At 45.5% G+C, this 24,081-nt stretch overlaps 1 protein-coding gene across 5 annotated transcripts in view; it reads right to left on the bottom strand.

Moving 5' to 3' along the window:
• APBA2 (amyloid beta precursor protein binding family A member 2) overlaps window positions 1–24,081 on the bottom strand; it is a 791,677-nt gene that overhangs the window by 211,834 nt on the left and 555,762 nt on the right. For 4 of the 5 annotated variants that reach the window (XM_073586917.1, XM_073586914.1, XM_073586913.1 and 1 more), the window contains 2 exons: window positions 13,966–14,111; window positions 9,156–9,191 (listed from right to left, as the gene is read on the bottom strand). In XM_073586917.1, coding sequence (XP_073443018.1) covers window positions 9,156–9,191; window positions 13,966–14,111 — 182 coding nt within the window. The remainder of the gene's footprint in view (window positions 1–9,155; window positions 9,192–13,965; window positions 14,112–24,081) is intronic. The other variant, XM_073586916.1, reaches the window with a different exon arrangement.

Genomic DNA, 24,081 nt, shown 5'->3' with positions numbered 1-24,081 from the left:
AAAATATAAAATATAGATGTTATCCAGCACATTGTTATCAGGAGAAAAGATCTGCCTTGGCACATTTTCCATAATTATCATATCTTCTCATGATAAATGCCATGAGGCATAAAAACAAAGCCGCAGAGATTTTTGGAACTGTTTTCTAGTAAATTACATCTCATCAGTCAAGACACTTATCATTATGTACTGTGAATGAATGAGTCCAAGTATAGATGAGAAATAGGGGAGAGGACACGGTATGCTAGAAATGGTAAGCATTTCTTAGCATGGTGTAAATTTTAGGGGTGCGGAATTGATGGGAGATTTTAGGCTATTATTGTGAAGAGCACTCACATGTCCAAATAACAATATATATTATTACCACTTCAGAGTTACTGGGAAGGGAAAAATAAAAAAGAATCAGCACGCAACAATGAACATTGTGCACAAAAGCAGCTTAACAATGTGATACTTATGAAAAATCTAAGACAGCGGAATAAAAATAAAATGTTATTGAAGCTATCATTTAACCACTGCGTATTTAAAGTTGAATGCATTACTGGCGAAATACAGAACAATAATAGTATAAGAGTACATATTATACCTATGAGACTCGAATATTCCATGCTGAGTATCATAAGAACATACTATCAATGTAGAGGTTCCAAAGAACCCCAAAGCTTAAATAATCTAGAAAAAGAGATTATCTGATAGACAGTCTTGATTTAACCCATATTTTATCTATTGAATAGTTTTGATATGGTTTTAAATAAAGGCGCCATTTCTATTTCTTCTAGTCCTTTTTTTATTAACCATTCCTTCATACCCTATTCCTTTCTGCAGCTCTTTTATTACCGGTCACTCCCGAGTCATAAAAACATTTTATTTTTCATACTCGTACACTGATCACTGTATCACTACCGTATTTCTGTTTACATCTGTCAACATGGATATGTTTTTTCTGCTAATACATGGGTGGCTAATACATCAATACTAGGACAAAAAAAGTATTATGTCCAAGTGATTAATGGCAAATGGCAAGGTTATACATTATTGAATGGAATCTGAATTGTGCCAAATAATAATTTCAGAGGGGTTTAATAACTTTGAACCTCAATGAAACTAACTTTTTGTTAGGCGTCAGGTTCCTGTTGCTTCACAATGGGAATCCTGAGCCCTGCTCCTGGCGGTCTCCCATTCCTCCCCAGCCACAGAGGAGGTTGCTCAGCGAACTCGTCAGTCCCAGCACTCTGCCCAGACCATCTCTGTGGGTTTGCTTGCTGCTGCCAACTCTGGCACAGCTTTGGCAATGCAGGCTGCTCAGCAGCGAGATTCTCCAGGGACTAAGTCCTCATGTCGGGCCACTGAGCATGCCCGTGGAGTGATCTCCCATTGGAGATCAAAGGTCACATGCTCAGGTCCTGCTCCTGTTCGGATTGGCCCATCCGAGAAGCCAGGAAGGTCCCGGACGCTCGCGGCTATAAAAGGTTTGCATGGCCGCTGTATTTTCAGACCATGAGGAGTGAGTGATGTATGCACGTCCCTCATGTCTGGAGCCGCCCGAGCCTCCAGAGGCCATGGAGGTGTCTCGCATGGGGTCCAACTCCCGCCTGCACGGGTATCTCCAGTCTGTTTCCGTTGTCGGCAGACTGGGCACATTGCTAACCAGTGCCCACAGCGGTCAGGAAACGCTCACGTCTAGTGGTTATCGGAGGGGGCCTACTAGACATAGTGACTTTCTCCTCCAAGCTCCTGTTTAGAGGGGCGTTAGAGTTCAATTCTTCCACTCTGATTGTGGAGGTTTGCGTGGACTCTGGGGCGGAGGGCAATTTCATGTCGTCTGCCTTCGCCCAACAACATGCAATCCCCCTGGTCCTGCAACCTCAACCAGTTACTATCAGAGAGGTGAATGGTGCGTCACTCCCGTCCCAAATCACCCACCTGATGGCTCCACTGAGACTCTCACTGTCTCCTTCTCATCAGGAGATGCTGTCTCTTCTTGTTATGCCCGAAGGTATCCACCAGGTCCTCCTAGGTGTTCCCTGGTTACGAGCTCACTCTCCTCACATAGAGTGGTCCTCGGGAAAATCCTCAGTTGGAGCAAGTCCTGCGAGGGTAGGTGTCTGAGGGACTACGTACAGGTCGCTACCTCTGAGGTTCCCGCAGATCTCTCCTCGCTTCCCAAGCCATACCAGCAGTATGCAGACGTTTTCTCCAAGAAGGCGGCAGAGACCCTTCCACCACACTGCCCTTACGACTTTCCTATTGACCTCTTGCCTGGTGCTGAGCCTCCCCGGGGTCGAGTCTACCCCCTATCTCTCCCAGAGACAGAAGCCATGTCTCAGTATATCAGGGAAAATCTGGCATGAGGATTCATTAGGAAGGCGGTGTCTCCGGCGGGAGTGGGATTCTTCTTTGTCCAAAAGAAGAATGGAGAATTACATCCGTGCATCGATTACAGGGGTCTTAACGCCATAACCGTTAAGAACAAGTATACTCTACCCCTGATATCGGAACTGTTCGATAGGCTACCGGGAGCGAGAGTGTTCACTAAGCTTGATCTGCGAGGAGCCTATAACCTGATTCGCATCCGTGAGGGGGACGAATGGAAGACAGCATTTAACACCAGAGATGGACACTATGAATACCTGGTGATGCCCTTCGGGCTATGTAATGCACCAGCCATCTTCCGAGATTTTGTGAATGATATCTTTCAGGATATGCTTACCACCTCGGTAGTAGTCTATCTGGATGATATTCCCATTTACTATCCAGATATTGACTCCCACCGGAGAGATGTTCGCAAAGTTTTCGATCTCCTGCGGGCAAACTCCCTTTACACCAAGTTGGAGAAATGTGTGTTTGAGCAGGAGTCCTTGCCTTTCCTGGGCTACATCATCTCTGCCCAGGGTTTGGCCATGGATCCTGCCAAACTACAGGTGGTGATGGATTGGCAAAAACCCCATTCTCTCAAAGCGGTGCAGCGCTTTATGGGGTTCATAAATTTCTACCGCCAATTCATTCCCCATTTCCCAACTTTGGTAGCGCCCTTGGTAGCCCTCACCAAGAAGGGTGCAAACCCCAAACTGTGGTCGGAAACTGTCTCCAAGGCCTTCTCTTCTATTAAATCCCACTTAGCTAGCGCTCCCATTCTACATCGCCCCGATGTAGATAAGCCCTTAATTCTGGAGGTGGATGCCTCTTCTGTCGGTGCTGGAGTGGTCCTGTTCCAGAAGGACTCGCAAGGTCGGAAGCACCCATGCTTCTTCTTCTCTAAGACTCTCACACCAGCGGAGAGGAATTATTCCATCGGACACAGGGAGCTAATAGCAATGAAGCTGGCCTTCTCAGAGTGGAGACACCTCTGGAGAGGGCTCACCACCCTTTCCAGGTGTTCGCTGACCACAAAAATTTGGTCTATCAACAGACAGCCCAGCGGCTGAATTCTCGCCAGGCCAGATGGTCCTTGTTCTTCTCCAGATTCAATTTCACCCTGCATTTTCTCCCCGGGGAGAAGAACGTCCAGGCCGACGCTCTGTCTCGCTCTGTGGTGTCATCGGAGGAGAAGCCTCGGTTGATAGTCCCATCGGAGAGCCTGAGGACCGTGGCTCTGGTTGCTCTCGAGTCGGCACCTCCAGGCAAGACTTTTGTCCCTGCTCATCTGCGACCGGAGGTCCTCTCTTGGGCTCATTTGTCCAGGGACATTTTGGGACCAAACGGACCTCTGATCTCCTGGCAAGGACGTACTGGTGGCCGCGTATGGCCCATGACGTCAGGGACTATATTCAGGCGTGCGTCTCTTGCGCCCAGAATCGGTCCTCTTGGCAGCGGCCCGCTGGGTTGCTCTATCCCCTGCCGTTAGCAGACAGGCCCTGGGAGATGGTCGGTATGGACTTTGTGGTGGGTCTGCCCAAGTCCAGTGGCAGCACCGTCATTTGGATGGTCACCAATCATTTCTCCAAGATGGTGCATCTGGTGCCACTCTCGCGGTTGCCTTCTGCACGGGGCCTGGCAGCGTTGTTTATTAAACATGTCTTCCGTCTGCACGGCATGCCGGATAAGATTGTCAGCGACCGGGTCCTCAGTTTGCGTCTCGGTTCTGGAGAGAGCTCTGTTCTCTGCTCAGCATCGAGCTAAATATCTCCTCGGCCTATCGTCCCGAGATGAACGGGTTGGTTGAGAGAGCCAACCAGACCCTGGTGACATATCTGTGACATTTTGTCTCGGCCAGGCAGGATGACTGGGCATCCTTGCTGCCGTGGGCAGAGTTTGCTTTGAACAACGCTGTGGCCGACTCCACCGGTCAGACTCCATTCCTCTTAAATTACGGCCAGCATCCGCGCATCCCCATGCCCGTGTCATCCACCGACTCTAGGGTGCCAGACTGAGCGGTGGAGGCACGTGACATTTGGGATCGCACGCAGGATGCTATCCGGGCCTCCAAGGAGAGAATGAGGGATTCCACTGACGCACACAGTCGCCCTGCTCTGACCTTCACCCCTGGCGACTTAGTGTGGCTTTCTGCCCGAAACATCAGGCTGCGGGCTGAATCCGCTAAGTTCGCACCACGCTATATTGGCCCTTTCAAGGTCCTTGAGCAGATCAATCTTGTGGTCTACCGCCTGGCCCTTCCACCACACTTGACTATTTCTGACACGTTTCTTGTGTCCCTCCTTAAGCCGGTTCACATGTCCTGGTTTTCTGAGCCACCTGCCGGGACATCAGACCTGTCGTCTGACAAGTTTGAAGTCAATGCCATTGTGGGATGCAAGATGATGCGGGGCAAAAAATTTTATTTGGTGGATTGGAAAGGTCATGGTCCAGAAGGCTCGGTCCTGGGAGTCAGTGGAGAACATCCACGCTCCACTTCTCATTGTGGAATTCGAGCGGAGCGAGGGAGCAATGTTAGGCTTCGGGTTCCTGTTGTTGTACAACGGGAATCCAGAGCCCTGCTCCCGGCAGTCTCCCATTCCTCCCCAGCCGCAGAGGAGGTTGCTCAGCAAACTTGTCGGTCCTGGCACTCTGCCCAGACCACCTCCGTGGGTTTGCTTGCTGCTGCCACCTCTGGCATAGCTTTGGCAATGCAGGCTGCTCAGCAGCGAGATTCTCCAGGGACTAAGTCCTCATGTCGGGCCACTGAGCATGCCCGTGGAGTGATCTCCCATTGGAGATCAAAGGTCTCGTGCTCAGGTCCTGCTCCTGTTCGGATTGGCCCATCCGAGAAGCCAGGAAGGTCCCGGACGCTCGCGGCTATAAAAGGTTTGCATGGCCGCTCGGCCATGCGCTAGGATGCTCTGCATTTTCAGACCATGAGGAGTGAGTGATGTATGCACGTATGAATGTCTCTGGTGACTGACTCATTATGAAACCCCTACCCTTGGTACGCATGTGTTGTGCAGCCTAGCCTGCTAGCGCCCAGGCTTAGGTGTAGGTAGGGCAGAGTCGGAGTCAGGCATTAGTCCCCATCAGTGACTCGGCACGCCACAGTGCACGTGCTCCACACTCCATAGCCAGCGTCTATAGCGGCGTTCGCGGCAGCGACTCCATGCGCTCAGAGGGCCTAGAGGAACTCTAACCCCATGTCGTTGGGGTAGAGGTCTGTGGCCACTTTCTGTGCGCTAAACAGACTCCGGTATTTGCGTTCAGCAGGTGTGTGGCTCTGTGAGTCAACAGAGTTCGCTCCTGTTCACACTGGGTGACGTAACCCACGTGTAACTGTTTTCACGCCGCTCTATTCTTCCGCCATTACCTAGCAGCAGTGTACCACCTCTGCACGGTGGCCCCCGGGCTGCGAACGCACCTACTATTATTTATAATTTGGTGCGTTCCGCCAGCCCTAACACTTTTATAGCTAGCTATAATCTGTAAAGCCTGCAAATCTCATTGTTTTCTGGTAAGCAATAAATGAAACTTACAACGGAAAGTGTTATGATGAGGTGTTCATTATGCTTTGGTTTCCTTCTTGGATTGCATAATTTAAGTGAAATCTATCCAATATGATATCAAACTTACAGCAGCACCCAAGAGTATTCAACCCTCATTGTAAATTTGGCTTAAAAGCAAACTTTGAAAACTTTATACTTTTTGCAGTAAAGCAATCAACAAGAAAATCTAACTTAACAAGTGGTTTCTCCAAATTCAACACAAAATACCACTTTTAATAACTAATTATCCATCAATTATTTGAGAAGCATCATTAGTATTTAGTACTTAGTAAACCACTGTTATAACCTGCTGCATAGATGATGAATGGCCAGACACGCACTTCTGGCAGAGTTTCTAAGAAATCTTAGCCCATTCCTTGTGGGCAGTAGATAGCAAATATACTTAAAGTTCTTAGAGAAACAATATGAAGAATACAGTAATTTACAAGTTCAAAGTTAAAGGAACATTGACTACGCAACCTCCAATTCTCTATTATTGTTATATTTGCTTGTTGCAACCACCAACTTCAAATTCAGCTGAAGATTTTCTATGTGATTCAAATTAGTTGGCTAAGCCAATCACTGTAGAATTTGTCAGGAATTCATCTTAAGCAAATCTTTTGTGGACCTTGAGGTATGCTTGCGATTACAGTCCTGATTGAAAGTCCAAAGATGCTAAAGTTTCATCATTCTCAAATAAGACATGACATTTTCTTCTAGAATTTTCAGATTTTGGCTGAATCCATATTGCCTTCCCCACATGATAGGTTTCTAGTTCCAGAGGAAGGAAAGCAGTCCCAGACATCACTATCCTTTACTGTAGGCAGGGTGTTCCTTTTAGTGCATTCTTAATTTTTCCTCCCCCAGACATACTGCTGATTAAAAAGTCTGAAAATTTGCAGTTTTGTTTCTTCATTACACAGAACTGAATCCTCAAACTTCTGTGGATAATTTATACTTTTTTGTACATATTAGAGCCATCAAATTTGTGCTTTTGGGTCAGTAATGGTACAAACTGCCTTCCAAATTGAATCTTCAGGGCCTGCTGCCACCAAATGTTGCTGCAGGGCTTTTTCAGTCAATGAAGAATTTTTAACACCAGTCACAGAAAAAAATCTGGTAGGAGGAAGTGATACAGTAATAACATGACTAACGAGTGCATCTACTTACTAATATTCCGAGATACGAGATGTCGCTAAATTGATTTGTTGTTTTATGATGCTGGCAGGAATGAGTTATGAGCAAGTGACCATGGGTCCAAAGAAAGTGAGTTGACCTGTCAGTTACATTTTTCACCTTTTTTTGTGGGATGGACTGGAGCTGTCCATAGGATAATGGTTATTTTTTGGCTTATACTTCTGCTATTTTTTCTGTGGCAGTACAATATTTCATACTAGATGGTGGCCCGATTCTAATGCATCGCGTATTCTAGAATAAAAAAAAATTAAAATAAGGTTATTCTCACCTTCCGATGGCCCCTGATCTCCTCTCCACGCTCCCGGCATCTTCCAGTCCCAGTAATGCTTAGCGCAAAGGACCGGAGATGACGCCACTCACGCGAGAACGCGATGTCATCAGCGGTCTTTCGCGCAAAGCATTACTGGGACCAGAAGATGCCGGGAGCGTGGTGAGAGGAGGAAAAGAGTCCGGGGGCCGTCGGAAGGTGAGTATATCACTATTTTTTATTTTAATTCTATTTTTTACAGGTTTATGGTACCCAGGGCCTGGAGGAGAGTCTCCTTTCCTCTGGACCCTGGATACCATCTGCACATTGAGCGCTGCGCCAGTCATCTCCCAGCTGCGTCGCCGCTGACCCCCGTGCGGCAAATGACCCACGGCAACCATTGGGAGATTAGCGGCTAGCGCCGCAGATCTCCCGACAGTAGCGGTGGAGTGCGTCATTCGAATTTGCAGCCAGAAATACTCCGTCGCTGATTGGTCACGGCCGGCCGGCCGATCAGCGACGCGGGATTTCCGTTACAGACAGAGAATTAGACGATTATATAGTAGATGTGCAGTGCCGCAATGTACAGTATACTGCACTATTATATGCACTCTCTGACTCTTTGGAGTGTTGGCTTTAGGGTTCGAAATCTGCTATATTTATATGTGGCCCTTTGCTTACTTGCTTTATTTATTTATGAGCACATAATTTTCTGATTTATAGTGCTGACGCCATAAGTAAATATCTTTATTTATATAAAAGCGAGGAAAGAGTGGCGAAAGTCAGTGAATAAGATGATTAAGTGAAGTAAATGTATTAAAAAAATGGAAATAAAAAAGATAAATAATAAAGGAAAAAGTACAATAGTACAATAGTTTATTACATCTTTAACAATTTTTCATACTGTACATTAGTGAATTTGTCATTAATAAAGTACATTTTTCTTATTTAAAATCACTTAAAAAAATTGGTGAGGTTTTTGGGGGGTTGGAATAGATTAATAGCATTTCAATGTGGAAAGTTAATTTGATATATAGGCAAGCTGTGTTAAGAGCTTAGTCAGAATGAATTAAAATCATAACTCACAGTATTACTGTAGTTTACTCATTCTTCTTAGTTCAGATAGTATTTATTTGTTTTACTTCCTTATATAGCACCATTAATTCCACAACACTTTACAGACATCATCATCACTGTCACTATTGGTGCTCACAATCTAAATTACCTATCAGTATGTCTTTGGAGTGTGGTAGGAACCAGGAGAACCTGAAGGAAACCCACACAAACACGGGGAGAACATACAGACTCCAGGTGTTTCCCTTGGTATGTTTGAACCTAAGACCCCATTGCTGCAAAATAACAGTGCTAACCACTGAGCCACCATGATCCAGTATAGCCAGTGTAGCTTTAACTTTGAACCTGTAAATTCTGCTTCCATTGTACCTCTAGTAACACTCTCTTGAGAAATCAAGAGTATTAGTGGACTGGAGACTATTGCCCATGAGTAATGGGCTAAGATTCATCAGTGTCCGAGAGAAATTGGCTATGCATTACATTTACAGCAAGTCATAACAGGACACAAGGTCCAAAATATGTTAAAGAAAACCATACAAATGCTTTTTAGACAAAAAAAGAAACATACATTTAAGTAAAAAAATGCTCGAAAGGTGTTCATGCCCTTTAAGCATATGATCAGTTACAAGATAAAGACCTGTTTTAAATGTGGATAAAATGGCTTGGATGCTAAAAGAATAAAAAAAAGAAAATGAAATGATTGTCAGTAAAACAGTAAACATTCCACACACCGCTTTTTTCTTGATTTTAGCAGCCTTCTGCATCCTCTGTGTAGACGACAGCATGTGATAGAGGAGTGCGATCACACAGACAAAAACAGAGAAAAGATTCATTTATTAGTGTACAGTTCTGAGACCAGGAGACCCACATGCCAACCAGCTGTTGTGATGCTATAAATGCACTAGCACTAGAATAGAGCTACTTTATATCCTTTATCTGGCATAATACAAGTTTAATAGTATAATGTTGTATTGCAATCACATGGTCAATCATCAAGTCAGCTGCATAAGAGCTTTATTTCTGAAAATAAAAAAAAAGTCATTACTCTTGAAAATCAGAAGAATTGAACTCCGAATAGTAAATTAAGGCTGAATGAACCATTGTCATATATTTTTTTTTTTCAGCTCATTTTCCAACTTATTAATGAAATTGTTATATAATTCAGATATCACCCATCATCATTTAAATTCACTTTCACGATATAGTTTTAAGATCTACCATGAAAAAACACAGGCATACCAAGAAAACATCTGATAAACACCCACTTTCTAGCGTATTTGTGTGGTGCCCCTGCGGTCTCAGTTGCCACAGGGTACTGCACTTCATCCAGAGGTGTGGTACTCTGCTCTCAGGTAAGGAGGGAGCACAGTCAGGACTCACACACCAGCACCCAACACTAGTCCCCATCTGGCCAGGCGGGAGTTAAGTAGAGGGTGTGGGTGGAGAAAGTAGAGAAGGGGTGAAGCTTGAGGGAGTGACAGTTGGTGGGAGGAGTTAGTGCTGAGGTAAAGAGATTATTCTGGAAAGAGTCAGTCAGTCAGAGACTGGTGTGAAAGGGCAGAAGTCAGTCAGTCAGAGGAGAGTGAGAGAAGGAGTGAAGGCTGACAGAGTCTGAGGAGAGTTGAGGAGGAAAGGAGAAATATGGGCAATTTGGGGAGTGGAGCTGAGAGTAAGCTCACCCCAGAGCTGAGCGCTCGAAACTGGACGTCGGAGTCCGTGGCTGCGCGGGTAAAGCGAGCCCGACAGCTAAATCCGGAGGGCAGGGGACTGCAGGCATCCTGGCCCCATAAAACACTCGGCAGCATAGCAGCCGCCACAAAGGAGCAACACCTGTAAAAAGGCTCAAGCTGCCTGCCATATGGGCAAGTGCTTAAAGAAAAGCAGGAATAGAGGCTGTATACTATGATTTATTTTTAAAGGTTTCAACACTCCAATTAATTAATACCAACTATTGATATAGTTTCAATCAGTTCTTTGAACCTTCCTAGAAGGTCATTGAAACTTGTTTCAACCAGATGGTCAAATTGTCCAAGCAGAGCAAATAACTGGCTTACACTTATCTACCAACAAAGGACCATTGATATTCAAGGCAACTACCTTAATTAGATTGGGTGTGTTAACTTTCCCCATGGATGTTATCTTGTGCTCGGAAGCAACTCCTCCAGCTTGCTGTATTTCTGCCATGTGGCACACATGAGGCCCCCTCCTCTAGTTTCCTGTATTATATACTGGTTAAAACAGGTATTGAGGGGATGTGTTTATAGCCAATGGACAATAGACTTGTGACATCATTCCCCACATGGTGGGGCTGGACACACCTTTTAGCTGGACATTTAAAAGAACCAGGACACATGTGCTCAGGCTCTCTTTTGGCTCCTGGAGGATGACTGGTCGACGTCTATCTGAATAATGTAACGTATGAATAATGCTTGTTTCTGATTAATGCATATGTATTTATAGTTTTATACTGTTTATTATTTGATCTTATCACTTATTAAGTAAATCAATTTAGTAAATTCAATTCTTGTGTGAGCATTTTCTTATTCATCACAATCCATTGGAACCCTTACAATACAGAGGCCCAAGCACAGATTTAGGCAGCAGGGACCTCAGAGGATAATGCAGTAGGGAGGCTTCCATATCCATCTGGCTCAGTGGATTTTGATCTGCTTCCAGGCTACCCAGATCTCCCTCACTATCTGTGATCCCCTGGTCTGCGCCCTGGACTATCAAGTAAAGGTAAAAGGAAATTGCAACCTTGCTGTTTCCTCAGCTTTATTACTGCATCATCTACTCTGCATTGCAACCGTCACCACCATTTTTAATAAAGCATACAACTGCCCTGGGGCCTAGCTCTGCCTGTGGAGAGCTGTAACAACTCTGCTGCATCACCAACAGCCCCAGAGGTCTTTCAAGCAGTGGCGGCTAACCCATTTATTGCTGAATACCACAGGTGGCATCACAAATTTATCCCCATAATAACTATTCCCTTCATCATTTGATTGCTCACCCTGGGCCACGGACCGGGTCACTGCTGCCATGACATCCCCTGAAGTAACAGAACCTGGCCGGTACCAAGTGCCCAATGGCCCTGCGGGGTGCGGCATTTGCATAACTGATCTGAACTATAAAGGCTACAGAGCTGTTTTCAAAAAGAATTTAACCCCTTCACAAACTTTGACATATAGATAAAGCCAAGGTCGTGTCCTTGCCATTGATGCCGCCTCCAGCGCTGAGCTCACATGTTTCCCTGCTCATGACAGCTGGCTGCCTGATCAGCTGTCATGTGCCTCTAACAGCCACTGGTGGATCCAAGATCAACATGCAGCTGTTTACCAGTTGAATGCCGCTATCAATCACTGACAGCGGAATTTAACAAGCACTGGATGGAAGCGCATCCCAAGGCCCGCCTATTGTTGCCCCTGTCACATAATCAAGGGCGCTGAGTGGTTACCATGATAGCTGGGAGTCTGCAGAAGACCCCCGTGCCTGTCTTTGTGAAACTCGTATGAACACCAGCTCGTTGCCGACGTTCATAGGAGATCATGATTCTGCTATTTGTAGCACAGGTGCTCGTACGATCGCAGCTTCAAGTTTCCTACGGGAACTATTGAAGCCTGGAAAAAAAATGTAAAACAAATTTTAAAAAAATAATAAAATAAAAAAAGCTCAAGTTCAAATCACCCCCCTTTTGCTCCAATGAAAATGTCTGATCCATCAAAATATAAAGCAAATAATTTGATTGGTAAATGGTGAAACGAGAACAAAAACCAAAAACCTAGAATTAGGTTTTTTGGCCGTCGCAACATTGCAATACAATGCAATAACAAGCGATCAAAACATTGTATCTACCCCAAAATGGAATCAATAAAAGCGTCAACTCAGGGTGCAAAACATAAGCCCTCATCCAGGAATATGGTGACAAAAGCAATTCTTTTTCTTACAAATTTTTTCACCACTTAAATAAGAAAAAACCTTTACGTGTTTGGTATCTACATACTCATACTGACCTGAAGAATCATAATGGCAGGTCAGTTTTAGCATTTAGTGAACATGGTAAATAAAAAAATAAATAAAAAAAATTGTGGAATTTTTGTAATTTCACCATACATGGAATCTTTGTTCCCGTTTTCCAGTACACTATATAGTAAAAACAATGGTGTCACTCAAAAGTACAACTCAGCCCGCAAAAAAGAAGCCCTCATGTAACTATATTGTTAGGAAAAATAAAAAAGTTATGGCTCTTGGAAGAAGAGGAGCAAAAGACGAAAGGGCAAAAAAGACAAATCGGAAGGTGGTGAAGGGGTTAAGCTAAAGTAAGTTTAACTATATCTTTATAATCTATTGATGGGGCATCTAATATCTATATCAGATTGGTGGGTGTACGACAACTGGCACCCTATCAGCGAGTATTAGCACCAATGGCGGTCAGATGTAAACATTGAACGGAGCTGAACAGCACAACTCTGCTCAATATTTAACGGCCGCCATGTACAACGGCAGATCAGAGTACTTACATACAAGCTCAATATGCTCTTTAAAGAAACAGTTTTAGAATCTATTTCAAGAATTGCCTCCAAAAATAGTCATGGCATGGTTCTGCATGTGATAAAAATGTTTTTCCTGTTATTGTTAGAGCTATGCTGTTTGCCATGTGCCCAAATAGCAGGAAATATAGAACAAACCTACAATGAGTCAAGATTGCCGACCAACCATAAATATATAAAATATTAAAGGGAATCTGTCAGCGGGTTTTTGCTATGTAATGGGAAGACACCATGAGGTTGGGGAAAACTCTCTGATTCCAGTAATGTATCACTTATTAGGCTGTGTTGAAGTTTTAATTAAATCAGTGTTTTATCAGCAGGAGATTATCATTAGGAGATTAGCTGTCTCATGTCATATTGTCCCCCTGCTTTGTGTAATCCTGCCTACACCACTGATTAGGATTTTTCTGTCTATGTAGTGTACACACAAAACTATCAATCAATGGTGTGGGTGGGGTTATACAGAGCTCAGCATTCAGAAAAAAGACAGATCAGCAACTGTGATTTTATCAGAACTGCAGGAAACAGCCCAGTAAGTGAAACATCACTGGAATCAGGGTCTCTGTCCCTAAATCATGCTGCCATTTGAACACACACTGTAGCAAAACATTTTGACAGATTCCTTTAATGTTTGTGCTCTAATTATTGCTGTTTTACAGTTCACAGCCAATATTGCTAATGTTCTAATATCTGATCTATATCTGAGCTATAAATACATACATTACTCCTAATATTCATCTTTAGAAAATTGTCCATGAAAAAAAATGTTGATTTTTGGATAAAGTTGTAAAATCTGAATACACAAAGGGATGATTCTAAAAAAAACCCCACAATTTTCAATTGTGAAATACTGTGTCACACACATGTGAGCAAACCAGATTATGTGATTACACCATGATGAATCCAGCACTGTATAACCGGTAATATTGCTCAATGGCTTGTTAAATGATGAGGTTTTATAGAGGCCTCAGCGAAAACTCAATAGAGCCCTCACCTTCACGCGGCTCACAGCTTCTTGGGCTTGCATCATTCTGATATTTTTCGATGGATTCCGTTCTGACAACAGCTGCGTGGAGCCCAAGAAATTGGCTGCAAAGATGATTCCATCAATGAGATCCTCTGGTTCACAAGGGCCAGGTACTGAAACAAGAGGGACCAGTTAGTTACCACAGTCTACAAATGTGGAAAGAATACAGGAAATACTAAGATTCCATTATTTGATTATTTCGCTATATCTAATATATAAAGCTCAATGTGTGTGTATGTCCGGGATTGGCATCTGCACCGTCGCAGCTACAGTCACAAAATTTTGCACAGTCACACATCTGGACCCCGAGAGCATCATAGGCTATGTTGTGAGGCGAAATTTTAGCCCCGCGCGTTCCAATTCACCAAACAATTTTGTCAATTATTCTTATCATTTCTATGGTGTTATCATCCTTCTATAAAGCTGGAAATAACACAATTTATTACCATGCCAACACAGACCACCCTCTGACACAGACTGCAGGGGGAGCTCAGTATCACACAGGATAGGATTAGATACACGGCTCAGCAGTCAGTATCACACAGGATTAGACACATGGCTCAGCAGTCAGTATCACACAGGATAGGATTAGATACACGGCTCAGCAGTCAGTATCACACAGGATAGGAATAGATACACGGCTCAGCAGTCAGTATCACACAGGAGAGGATTAGATACACAGCTCAGCAGTCAGTATCACACAGGATAGGAATAAATATACTGCTCAGCAGTCAGTATCACACAGGATAGGAATAAATACACTGCTCAGCAGTCAGTATCACACAGGAGAGGATTAGATACACGGCTCAGCAGACATTATCACACAGGATAGGATTAGATACACGGCTCAGCAGTCAGTATCACACAGGATAGGATTAGATACACGGCTCAGCAGACAGTATCACACAGGATAGGATTAGATACACGGCTCAGCAGACAGTATCACACAGGATAGGATTAGATACACGGCTCAGCAGACATTATCACACAGGATAGGATTAGATACACGGCTCAGCAGTCAGTATCACACAGGATAGGATTAGATACACTGTTCATCAGTCAGTATCACACAGAATAGTATTAGATACATGGCTCAGCAGTCAGCATCACACAGGAGAGAATTAGACACATGGCTCAGCAGTCAGTATCACGCAGGATAGGATTAGATACACGGCTCAGCAGACAGTATCACACAGGATAGGATTAGATACATGGCTCAGCAGTCAGTATCACACAGCATAGGATTAGATACACAGCTCAGCAGTCAGTATCACACAGGAAAGAATTAGACACAAGGCTCAGCAGTCAGTATCACACAGGATAGGATTAGATACACAGATCAGCGGTCAGTATCACACAGGATAGGATTATATACACGGCTCAGCAGTCAGTATCACACAGGATAGGATTAGATACACAGCTCAGCAGTCAGTATCACACAGGATAGGATTAGATACACGGCTCAGCAGTCAGTATCACACATGATAGGAATAGATACACGGCTCAGCAGTCAGTATCACATAGGATAGGATTAGATAAACAGCTCAGCAGTCAGTATCACACAAGATAGGATTAGATACACGGCTCAGCAGTCAGTATCACACAGGATAGGATTAGATACACGACTCAGCAGACAGTATCACACAGGATAGGATTAGATACACGGCTCAGCAGACATTATCACACAGGATAGGATTAGATACATGGCTCAGCAGTCAGTATCACACAGGATAGGGTTAGATACACTGTTCATCAGTCAGTATCACACAGAATAGTATTAGATACATGGCTCAGCAGTCAGCATCACACAGGAGAGAATTAGACACATGGCTCAGCAGTCAGTATCACGCAGGATAGGATTAGATACACGGCTCAGCAGACAGTATCACACAGGATAGGATTAGATACATGGCTCAGCAGTCAGTATCACACAGCATAGGATTAGATACACAGCTCAGCAGTCAGTATCACACAGGAGAGAATTAGACACAAGGCTCAGCAGTCAGTATCACACAGGATAGGATTAGATACACAGATCAGCGGTCAGTATCACACAGGATAGGATTATATACACGGCTCAGCAGTCAGTATCACACAGGATAGGATTAGATACACAGCTCAGCAGTCAGTATCACACAGGATAGGATTAGATACACGGCTCAGCAGTCAGTATCACACATGATAGGAATAGATACACGGCTCAGCAGTCAGTATCACATAGGATAGGATTAGATAAACAGCTCAGCAGTCAGTATCACACAAGATAGGATTAGATACACGGCTCAGCAGTCAGTATCACACAGGATAGGATTAGATACACGACTCAGCAGACAGTATCACACAGGATAGGATTAGGTACACGGCTCAGCAGACAGTATCACACAGGATAGGATTAGGTACACGGCTCAGCAGTCAGTATCACACAGGATAGGGTTAGATACACGGCTCAGCAGACGGTATCACACAGGATAGGAATAGATACACGGCTCAGCAGTCAGTATCACATAGGATAGGATTAGATAAACAGCTCAGCAGTCAGTATCACACAAGATAGGATTAGATACACGGCTCAGCAGTCAGTATCACACAGGATAGGATTAGATACACGACTCAGCAGACAGTATCACACAGGATAGGATTAGGTACACGGCTCAGCAGACAGTATCACACAGGATAGGATTAGGTACACGGCTCAGCAGTCAGTATCACACAGGATAGGGTTAGATACACGGCTCAGCAGACGGTATCACACAGGATAGGATTAGATACACTGCTCAGCAGTCAGTATCACACAGGATAGGATTAGGCACACAGCTCAGCAGTCAGTAACCAGGATAGGGTTAGATACACGGCTCAGCAGACAGTATCACACAGGATAGGATTAGATACACGGCTTTGCAGTCAGTAACACACGATAGGATTAGATACACAGCTCAGCAGAAAGTATCAAACAGGAGAGGATTAAGTACACAGCTCAGCAGACATTATCACACCGGATAGGGTTAGATACACAGATAAACATGTTGTTTATCAAAAGGCTCTTGAATGAGTTGAAAATAAAATACTATCAATGCTTGGGTAATCATTTAGTTAATTTGTGTTGCAAATCTGTAGTGTTGAATATATGATGTGAAATGGTTTTATGTGCAATATAATCATAATAATTTGTTATAACTAACCACAGTTAGTTACTATGCCCGGGCAACGCCGGGCTCTTCAGCTAGTTTAAAATATAAACATATAAAATATACTATATAAAAGTGTTTTCTAATGATTCTTTACTATATATTTTCATTTTTTTGTTAATATATTTTTACATTTTTGTTTATATTATAATTACATATTTTTTAGTCGATCACTAGGCAAAAAAGTGATGTGTAAAAAACGTATCACATGCATGCATTAAAATGTATCTGACCTGTTGTGCACTTTTCAAAAACGTTTCACTGCATATCTGTAAAATAGATGCCTAATAGCCGATGGACAGCTGTTGACTGTGATAGATGCCTACCACTGGTATCCGTCACCCATAGGCTATACCATACTTTAATGAATATGACCTTTTAAATTAATCACAAAGCTAAGAACATATATATTACATGGATACCATTATACATCTGGAGTTTTTCCCAGCATACATGTTAACATGAGGCCAAAAATGCACTGGAACATTGTGCCGCTTGGTGATCTGTTCATTTAGCCCATGTGGCTGCTTGAAAATTCCCTTTGGTAAAAACATCTACAGTGTTTTTCAGAAATCTGATACATTGTACACCTAAGTGTCAATGTTCTGTGCTCCGATCTTCTTGCATGAGGGAATTTCAGCACAGAAGCAGAGGAGGAGAAAGTAATTTCTCCATCTCCTCCATTTCTTGTGTCCGCGGTAATCGCAATGCACTCACATGACATCCAAGTGCAGTCAGATGTTTCACACGCACCCATAGACTTATATGTGTGAAGGTGAGGTGAGTCTCGCAGCCACTAAGTATGGCAAATCAGCATGAGAGAAAACTGCAGATCAACACTACCTAGTGGTGAGCGATATCTTGCAATATTGGGAAATATCGGATCGGATCGGACCGATACCCAAAAAGTATCGGATATCGCCGATTCCGATACCGGAAACCAATGCAAGTCAATGGGACAGAAATATCGGAATTAAAATAAACCCTTTCTTTCCTTATAGGTTAATTCTACATGAAGGAAAACAACTATGAATAATGTAGAATGTATTGGGGGAGGTTGAGGAGACATTAAAGGCATAGAGGTTTAGCCCAATCAAATGGAATAGCAGGAATTAATTTTTTTTAAGATGTTCGGAGTTACAAAGATATTGACTATGTTAACCTTTTTTTATATTTTGTCAGATATGTATGTTTCACTACTTCCATGCTCTTCACCTTCTTTTTTACTTCTCCCACACTTTCTCCTTCATGATCCTCAGCAGGAGCAGTATCTTTTTCATCAACTTCTTCTTCACCTTATTCATCATCTTCTTCTTCACCTTCTTCCTATTATTCTTTTTTTTTTACATTCTTCATATTCTTCTTATTCAACTATTATTCTTCTTCATATTCTACTTCTTCATCTTCTTCCTATTCTTCTTCTTCATCATATTCTTATTTGTGACAGGCATTCCTGTAGTTGTTATCTATAAAAGTTTGAAGATTACACCTTCCGTTCTGCCTGTCACAAAAGATTTACAACAGGATTTGTCGGTGTTCAGTTTGGCCTGCAGCAGCAGGCATTTTCCAGGGGCACCATGAGGAGGAATGGACTCAACCCCATACACTGCTCAGTCTTCTTCTGCTTATAATTAAATAATATCATTTGCTCTGATTTTTAGTCTTATGCTTAATGTTCTTCTGCTTTTTGTTCTTCTGCTTCTTGGTCTTCTGTCTCTTGTCGTTCTGTATCTTGGTGGTTGTCTTCATGTTCTTTGTCCTCTTGGTCATCTTCTTCAGGGTCATCTTTTTGGTCTTCTTTGTGGTGGTCTTCAGGGTCGTCATCTTCAGGGTCATCGTCTTTGGGGTCATCATCTTCTTCGGGGTGGTCTTCAGGGTCGTCGTCTTCAGGGTCATCGTCTTCAGGGTTGTCGTCCTCTTCGGGGTGGTCTTCAGGGTCGTCGTCTTCAGGGTCGTCGTCAGGGAGATCCAGAGTGATTACCAAAAACCATTTCAAAAAGCTTGAACATGGAAATGTAGCAGAAGGTACAAGAAGGCTGAGGAACTGCAGAGAACCAGCTGACGGTCCTGGAACCAGGATGGGTAGCAGAAGGAACAAGAGCCAATGGCACTACCGAGGACCAGCTGATGGTACTGGAACCCGGTTACTAAGCAGGAGGTACCTGTGCTAGAAAGCACTACCAAGGACCAGCAGACGTTGCTGGAACTCGGATACCGAAAAGGAGGCACCTAAGCCAAAGGCACTGCTGAGAACCAGCTGAAGGTGCTGGAACTCAGATAGGTAGCAGAAGGTACCCATGAAAAACAAAGTTGCAAGGCCGCAAGCCAGCCGCAGTTACCGAAACCCACAGTCTTACAGGGGGTGCTTGTCCTATTGGCTCTACGGAACCAGCCTTTATTGCCAGATCCCGCAGCCCACATAGGAAGCACCTAAACTGCAGGCACCATACAGTCGGCTAACCCGACCGCAACACGACAGGACAACGTATTGGTGGCAAAGTGACGTTGACACTACCCGGAAACAGCCAGCGTGCTGGAACCAGGCTGGGCAGGAGGGAGTACCCGTGCCAAAGACACTGCCGAGAACCAGCTGACGGTGCTGGAACCCGGATGGGTAGCAGAAGCTACATGAGCCAATGGAACTACCGAGGACCAGCTGACGGTGCTGGAACCTGGAGGGGCAGCAGAAGGAACAAGAGCCAATGGCACTACCGAGGACCAGCTGATGGTACTGGAACCCGGTTACTAAGCAGGAGGTACCTGTGCCAGAAAGAACTACCAAGGACCAGCAGACGTTGCTGGAACTTGGATACCGAGAAGGAGGCACCTAAGCCAAAGGCACTGCTGAGAACCAGTTGACGGTGCTGGAACCCAGATGGGTAGCAGAAAGTACCCATGAAAAACAAAGTTGCAAGACCGCAAGCCGGCCGCAGTTATCGAAACCCACAGTCTTACAGGGGGTGCTTGTCCTATTGGCTCTACGGAACCAGCCTTTATTGCCAGATCCCGCAGTCCTCATAGGAAGCACCTAAACTGCAGACACCATAGAGTCGGCTAACCCGACCGCAACACGACAGGACAACGAATTGGTGGCAAAGTGACGTTGACACTACCCGGAAACAGCCGGCGTGCTGGAACCAGGCTGGGCAGGAGGGAGTACCCGTGCCAAAGACACTGCCGAGAACCAGCTGACGGTGCTGGAACCCGGATGGGTAGCAGAAGCTACAAGAGCCAATGGAACTAACGAGGACCAGCTGACGGTGCTGGAACCCGGAGGGGCAGCAGAAGGAACAAGAGCCAATGGCACTACCGAGGACCAGCTGATGGTACTGGAACCCGGTTACTAAGCAGGAGGTACCTGGCCAGAAAGCACTACCAAGGAACAGCAGACGTTGCTGGAACTCGGATACCGAGAAGGAGGCACCTAAGCCAAAGTCACTGCCGAAAACCAGCTGACGGTACTGGAACCCGGATAGGTAGCAGAAGATACCCATGAAAAACAAAGTTGCAGGGCCGCGAGCCGGCCGCAGTTACCGAAACCAAACAGTCCTACAGGGGGTGCTTGTCCTATTGGCACTACGGAACCAGCCTTTATTGCCAGATCCCGCAGCCCACATAGGAAGCACCTAAACTGCAGGCACCATAGAGTCGGCTAACCCGACCGCAACACGACAGGACAAAGTTTTGGAGGCAAAGTGACGTTGGCACTACGCGGAAACAGCTGGCGTGCTGGAACCAGGCTGGGCAGGAGGGAGTACCCGTGCCAAAGACACTGCCGGGAACCAGCTGGCGGTGCTGGAACCCAGGGTAAATACTACAAACAGAGTGGAGACAGAGGCCTAATTGGAGCAAGTTTAAAATCTGTAGTTTTGTGAGTGTGGACAGAGCAGGAGAAATTGCCGGACACACAGATGGGGAGCAGCTGGCGTTACTGAACCCCACTAACACAGGAGCTAGTGTTTTTCTCTGTGCAGATGGCACTTCTGGGCAGTAACTGGCGGTGTTGGAGCCCAGGGTCAATCAGGGTGTAGGCTGAGGCCTAATTGGAGCAAGTTTAATATCTGATGTTGTGTGAATGTGGAGGGAGCAGGAGATATTGCCAGACACACAGCAGGGGAGCAGCTGACATTACTTAACCCCACTAATACAGGAGCTAGTGTTTTTCTCTGTGCAGACGGCACTTCTGAGCAGCAACTGGTGGTGTTGGAGCCCAGGGTCAATCAAGGTGTAGGCTGAGGCCTAATTGGAGCAAGTTTAATATCGGACGTTGTGTGAATGTGGAGGGAGCAGGAGATATTGCCGGACACACAGCAGGGGAGCAGCTGGTGTTACTGAAGCACACTAACACAGGAGCTAGTGTTTTTCCCTGTGCAGATGGCACTTCTGAGCAGCAACTGGTGGTGTTGGAGCCCAGGGATTACAGTTCAGGTGGTAGAAACATGAACACAACAGGAGACCTGGATACTGTTGCCAACCAATTATTTAATCTGGAAGAGGACTGGCAAATTCCGGCGAGATCCAGGCCTTGTTCATTTTCAGAAAAGTAAGCCGGTCAACGTTACCGGAGGATAGTCGCATGCGACGGTCTGTTAGTACACCACCTACGGCACTAAAGACACGTTCTGATAATACACTAGCAGCAGGGCAAGCTAGCACCTTCAATGCATACTGGCTAAGCACTGGCCATGTATCCAGCTTAGAGACCCAAAACTTGAAGGGGGAAGACCCGTCTGGGAGTACACTGAGAGGGCAAGACATGTAGTCTGTCACCATCTGACGGAAACGTTGCCTCCTGCTGACTGGAGCTGTCTGTGAAGGCGTAGACATTTGTGGCAGGGACACAAAACTTTGCCACATTTGGGCCATACTGGTCTTGCCTTGTGCTGAGGCGCTGCTTCTGCTCCCTCTTTAGGCAGAGCTTCCTCCACTGCCTTGACGCACAGAGCTGCTTTGTAAAGCACTAGCAGCACTGCTCTCGGGTGGAATGGTGAACATGATGGAATGCACCAGTGTGTCTTGGTACTCCCGCATTTTACACTCCCGGTTCAACGGTGTTATAAGGCTTTGTAAGTTGTACCGGTAGCGAGGATCTAGGAGGGTGTACACCCAATAATCAGCCGTGTTGAGAATGTGGGCGATGCGGCGGTCGTTTCTCAGGCACTGCAGCATAAAATCAACCATGTGCTGCAGACTCCCAACTGCCCAAGAAACGCTGTCCCCTGCTTGAGGCGTCATCTCTGCCTGCTCTGCATCACCCCACCCTCGCTCTACATACTGACAACAAGAGCATTGTGTACCTCCCTCCTCTGGACAGATGTCTTCCTCCTCCATTGACTCCTCCTCATCCTCCTCACAAAGTGTCCCCTGCCTAGGCTTTTGTGAGGAACCACGTTGCACAGACTGTCCAGAAGCAGATGGCATTTGTGACTCCTCATCCTCCACCTCTTCCACAGCCTCCTCCCTTAGTGTTTGCAGTGTTTTTTCAAGCAGGCAGATAAGGGGGACAGTCATGTTGACTAGAGCATCATCTGCACTCGCCATCCGCATGGAATCATCGAAGGCACGCAAAACGTGGCAGATGTCCTTCATAGAGGCCCACTCAGTGGTGGTGAAGTGTGAACGGCGCGCAGTGCGACTTGTTTGCGTCTGATGCAGCTGGTACTCCTTTACTGCTGCCTGCTGCTCACACAATCGCTCCAACATATGTAACGTTGAATTCCACCTGGTGGGTAGGTCACATATGATGCGATGTTCCGGAAGGCGGAATCTGCGCTGCAGAGCTGCAATGCACAATCTTGCCATGCGAGAACGGCGCAAGTGAGCGCACTCTATGCGGACCTTGTGCAGCAATGCATCAAGATCCGGATAGTCCCTCAAAAACTCTGCATGACCAAGTTGAGCACATGTACCAGACATGGGATGTGAGTGAGGTTGCCTAGGCCCAGAGCTGCCACCAGATTTCGGCCACTGTCACACACTACGAAGCCTGGCTGGAAATTTGCTGGCACAAACCACACGTCGCTTTCCTGCTTGATGGCATTCCAGAGCTCCTGCGCTGTGTGACTTCGATTCCCCAAAGAAATTAATTTCAGTACGGCCTGTTGATGTTTGGCCACGGCTGTGCTCATATCGGTCGTAACAGGTAAGCGTTCACGGGTCCATGTGGAGGTAGACCGTGACGGCTCCTGCAGCGCTGATTCAGAGGAACTGGAGTATGAGGAGGAGTCAATGTGTACAGGCTGGATTCCTGCAATCCTTGGAGTTGGCAGAACACGTACAGCGCCACTCTCAAGATCTGTACCTGGCTCCACAACATTTACCCAATGGGCAGTGAGGGAAAGGTATCATCCCTGTCCACGGTTACTGGTCCACGCATCGGTGGTCAGGAGGACCTTGCTACTGACGGCGTTTAGTATCGCATGTTTAATTTTTCCCTCCACATGCTTTTGCAGGGCAGGGACGGCTTGCCTGCTGAAATAAAAGCAGCTGGGCACGTTGTATTGTGGGACTGCCAATGCCATGAAGTTACGGAGTGTTTCAGTCTCCACCAGCCTGAATGAGAGCATTTCAAGGGACAGTAGGTTTGCAATGCCAGCATTCAGAGTCTGTGCTCGGGGATGGTTTGCCGAGTATGGCCAACTTTTCTCCCATGCCTGTGCTACCGATGGCTGTAGAGTGGCCTGAGAGTGTGAGGCTGACAGGGAACGTGGTGCTGTGGGTGGAATGTCACTGGGTCTCTGTACAACAGTGCCAGTGGTTCATCCAGGGCGATCCTGTGAGGAAGCCGAACCAGCTGTGTGTGAGCTGGTGGAAGAGGCTACAACACGAGCTGAAGAGGTGGTAGGTGGTGCTGTAGGTTGGCCTGCATCTTCAGTGTGTCTTTGTAACTCCACCATGT

This window comes from Dendrobates tinctorius, unplaced genomic scaffold (assembly GCF_039654945.1).
Source record: "Dendrobates tinctorius isolate UK_male_01 unplaced genomic scaffold, ASM3965494v1 ptg000097l, whole genome shotgun sequence".
NCBI lineage: Eukaryota > Metazoa > Chordata > Amphibia > Anura > Dendrobatidae > Dendrobates > Dendrobates tinctorius.
Note: the sequence above shows the minus strand (reverse complement) of the source record. Positions and strands in the feature narration are given on the sequence as shown.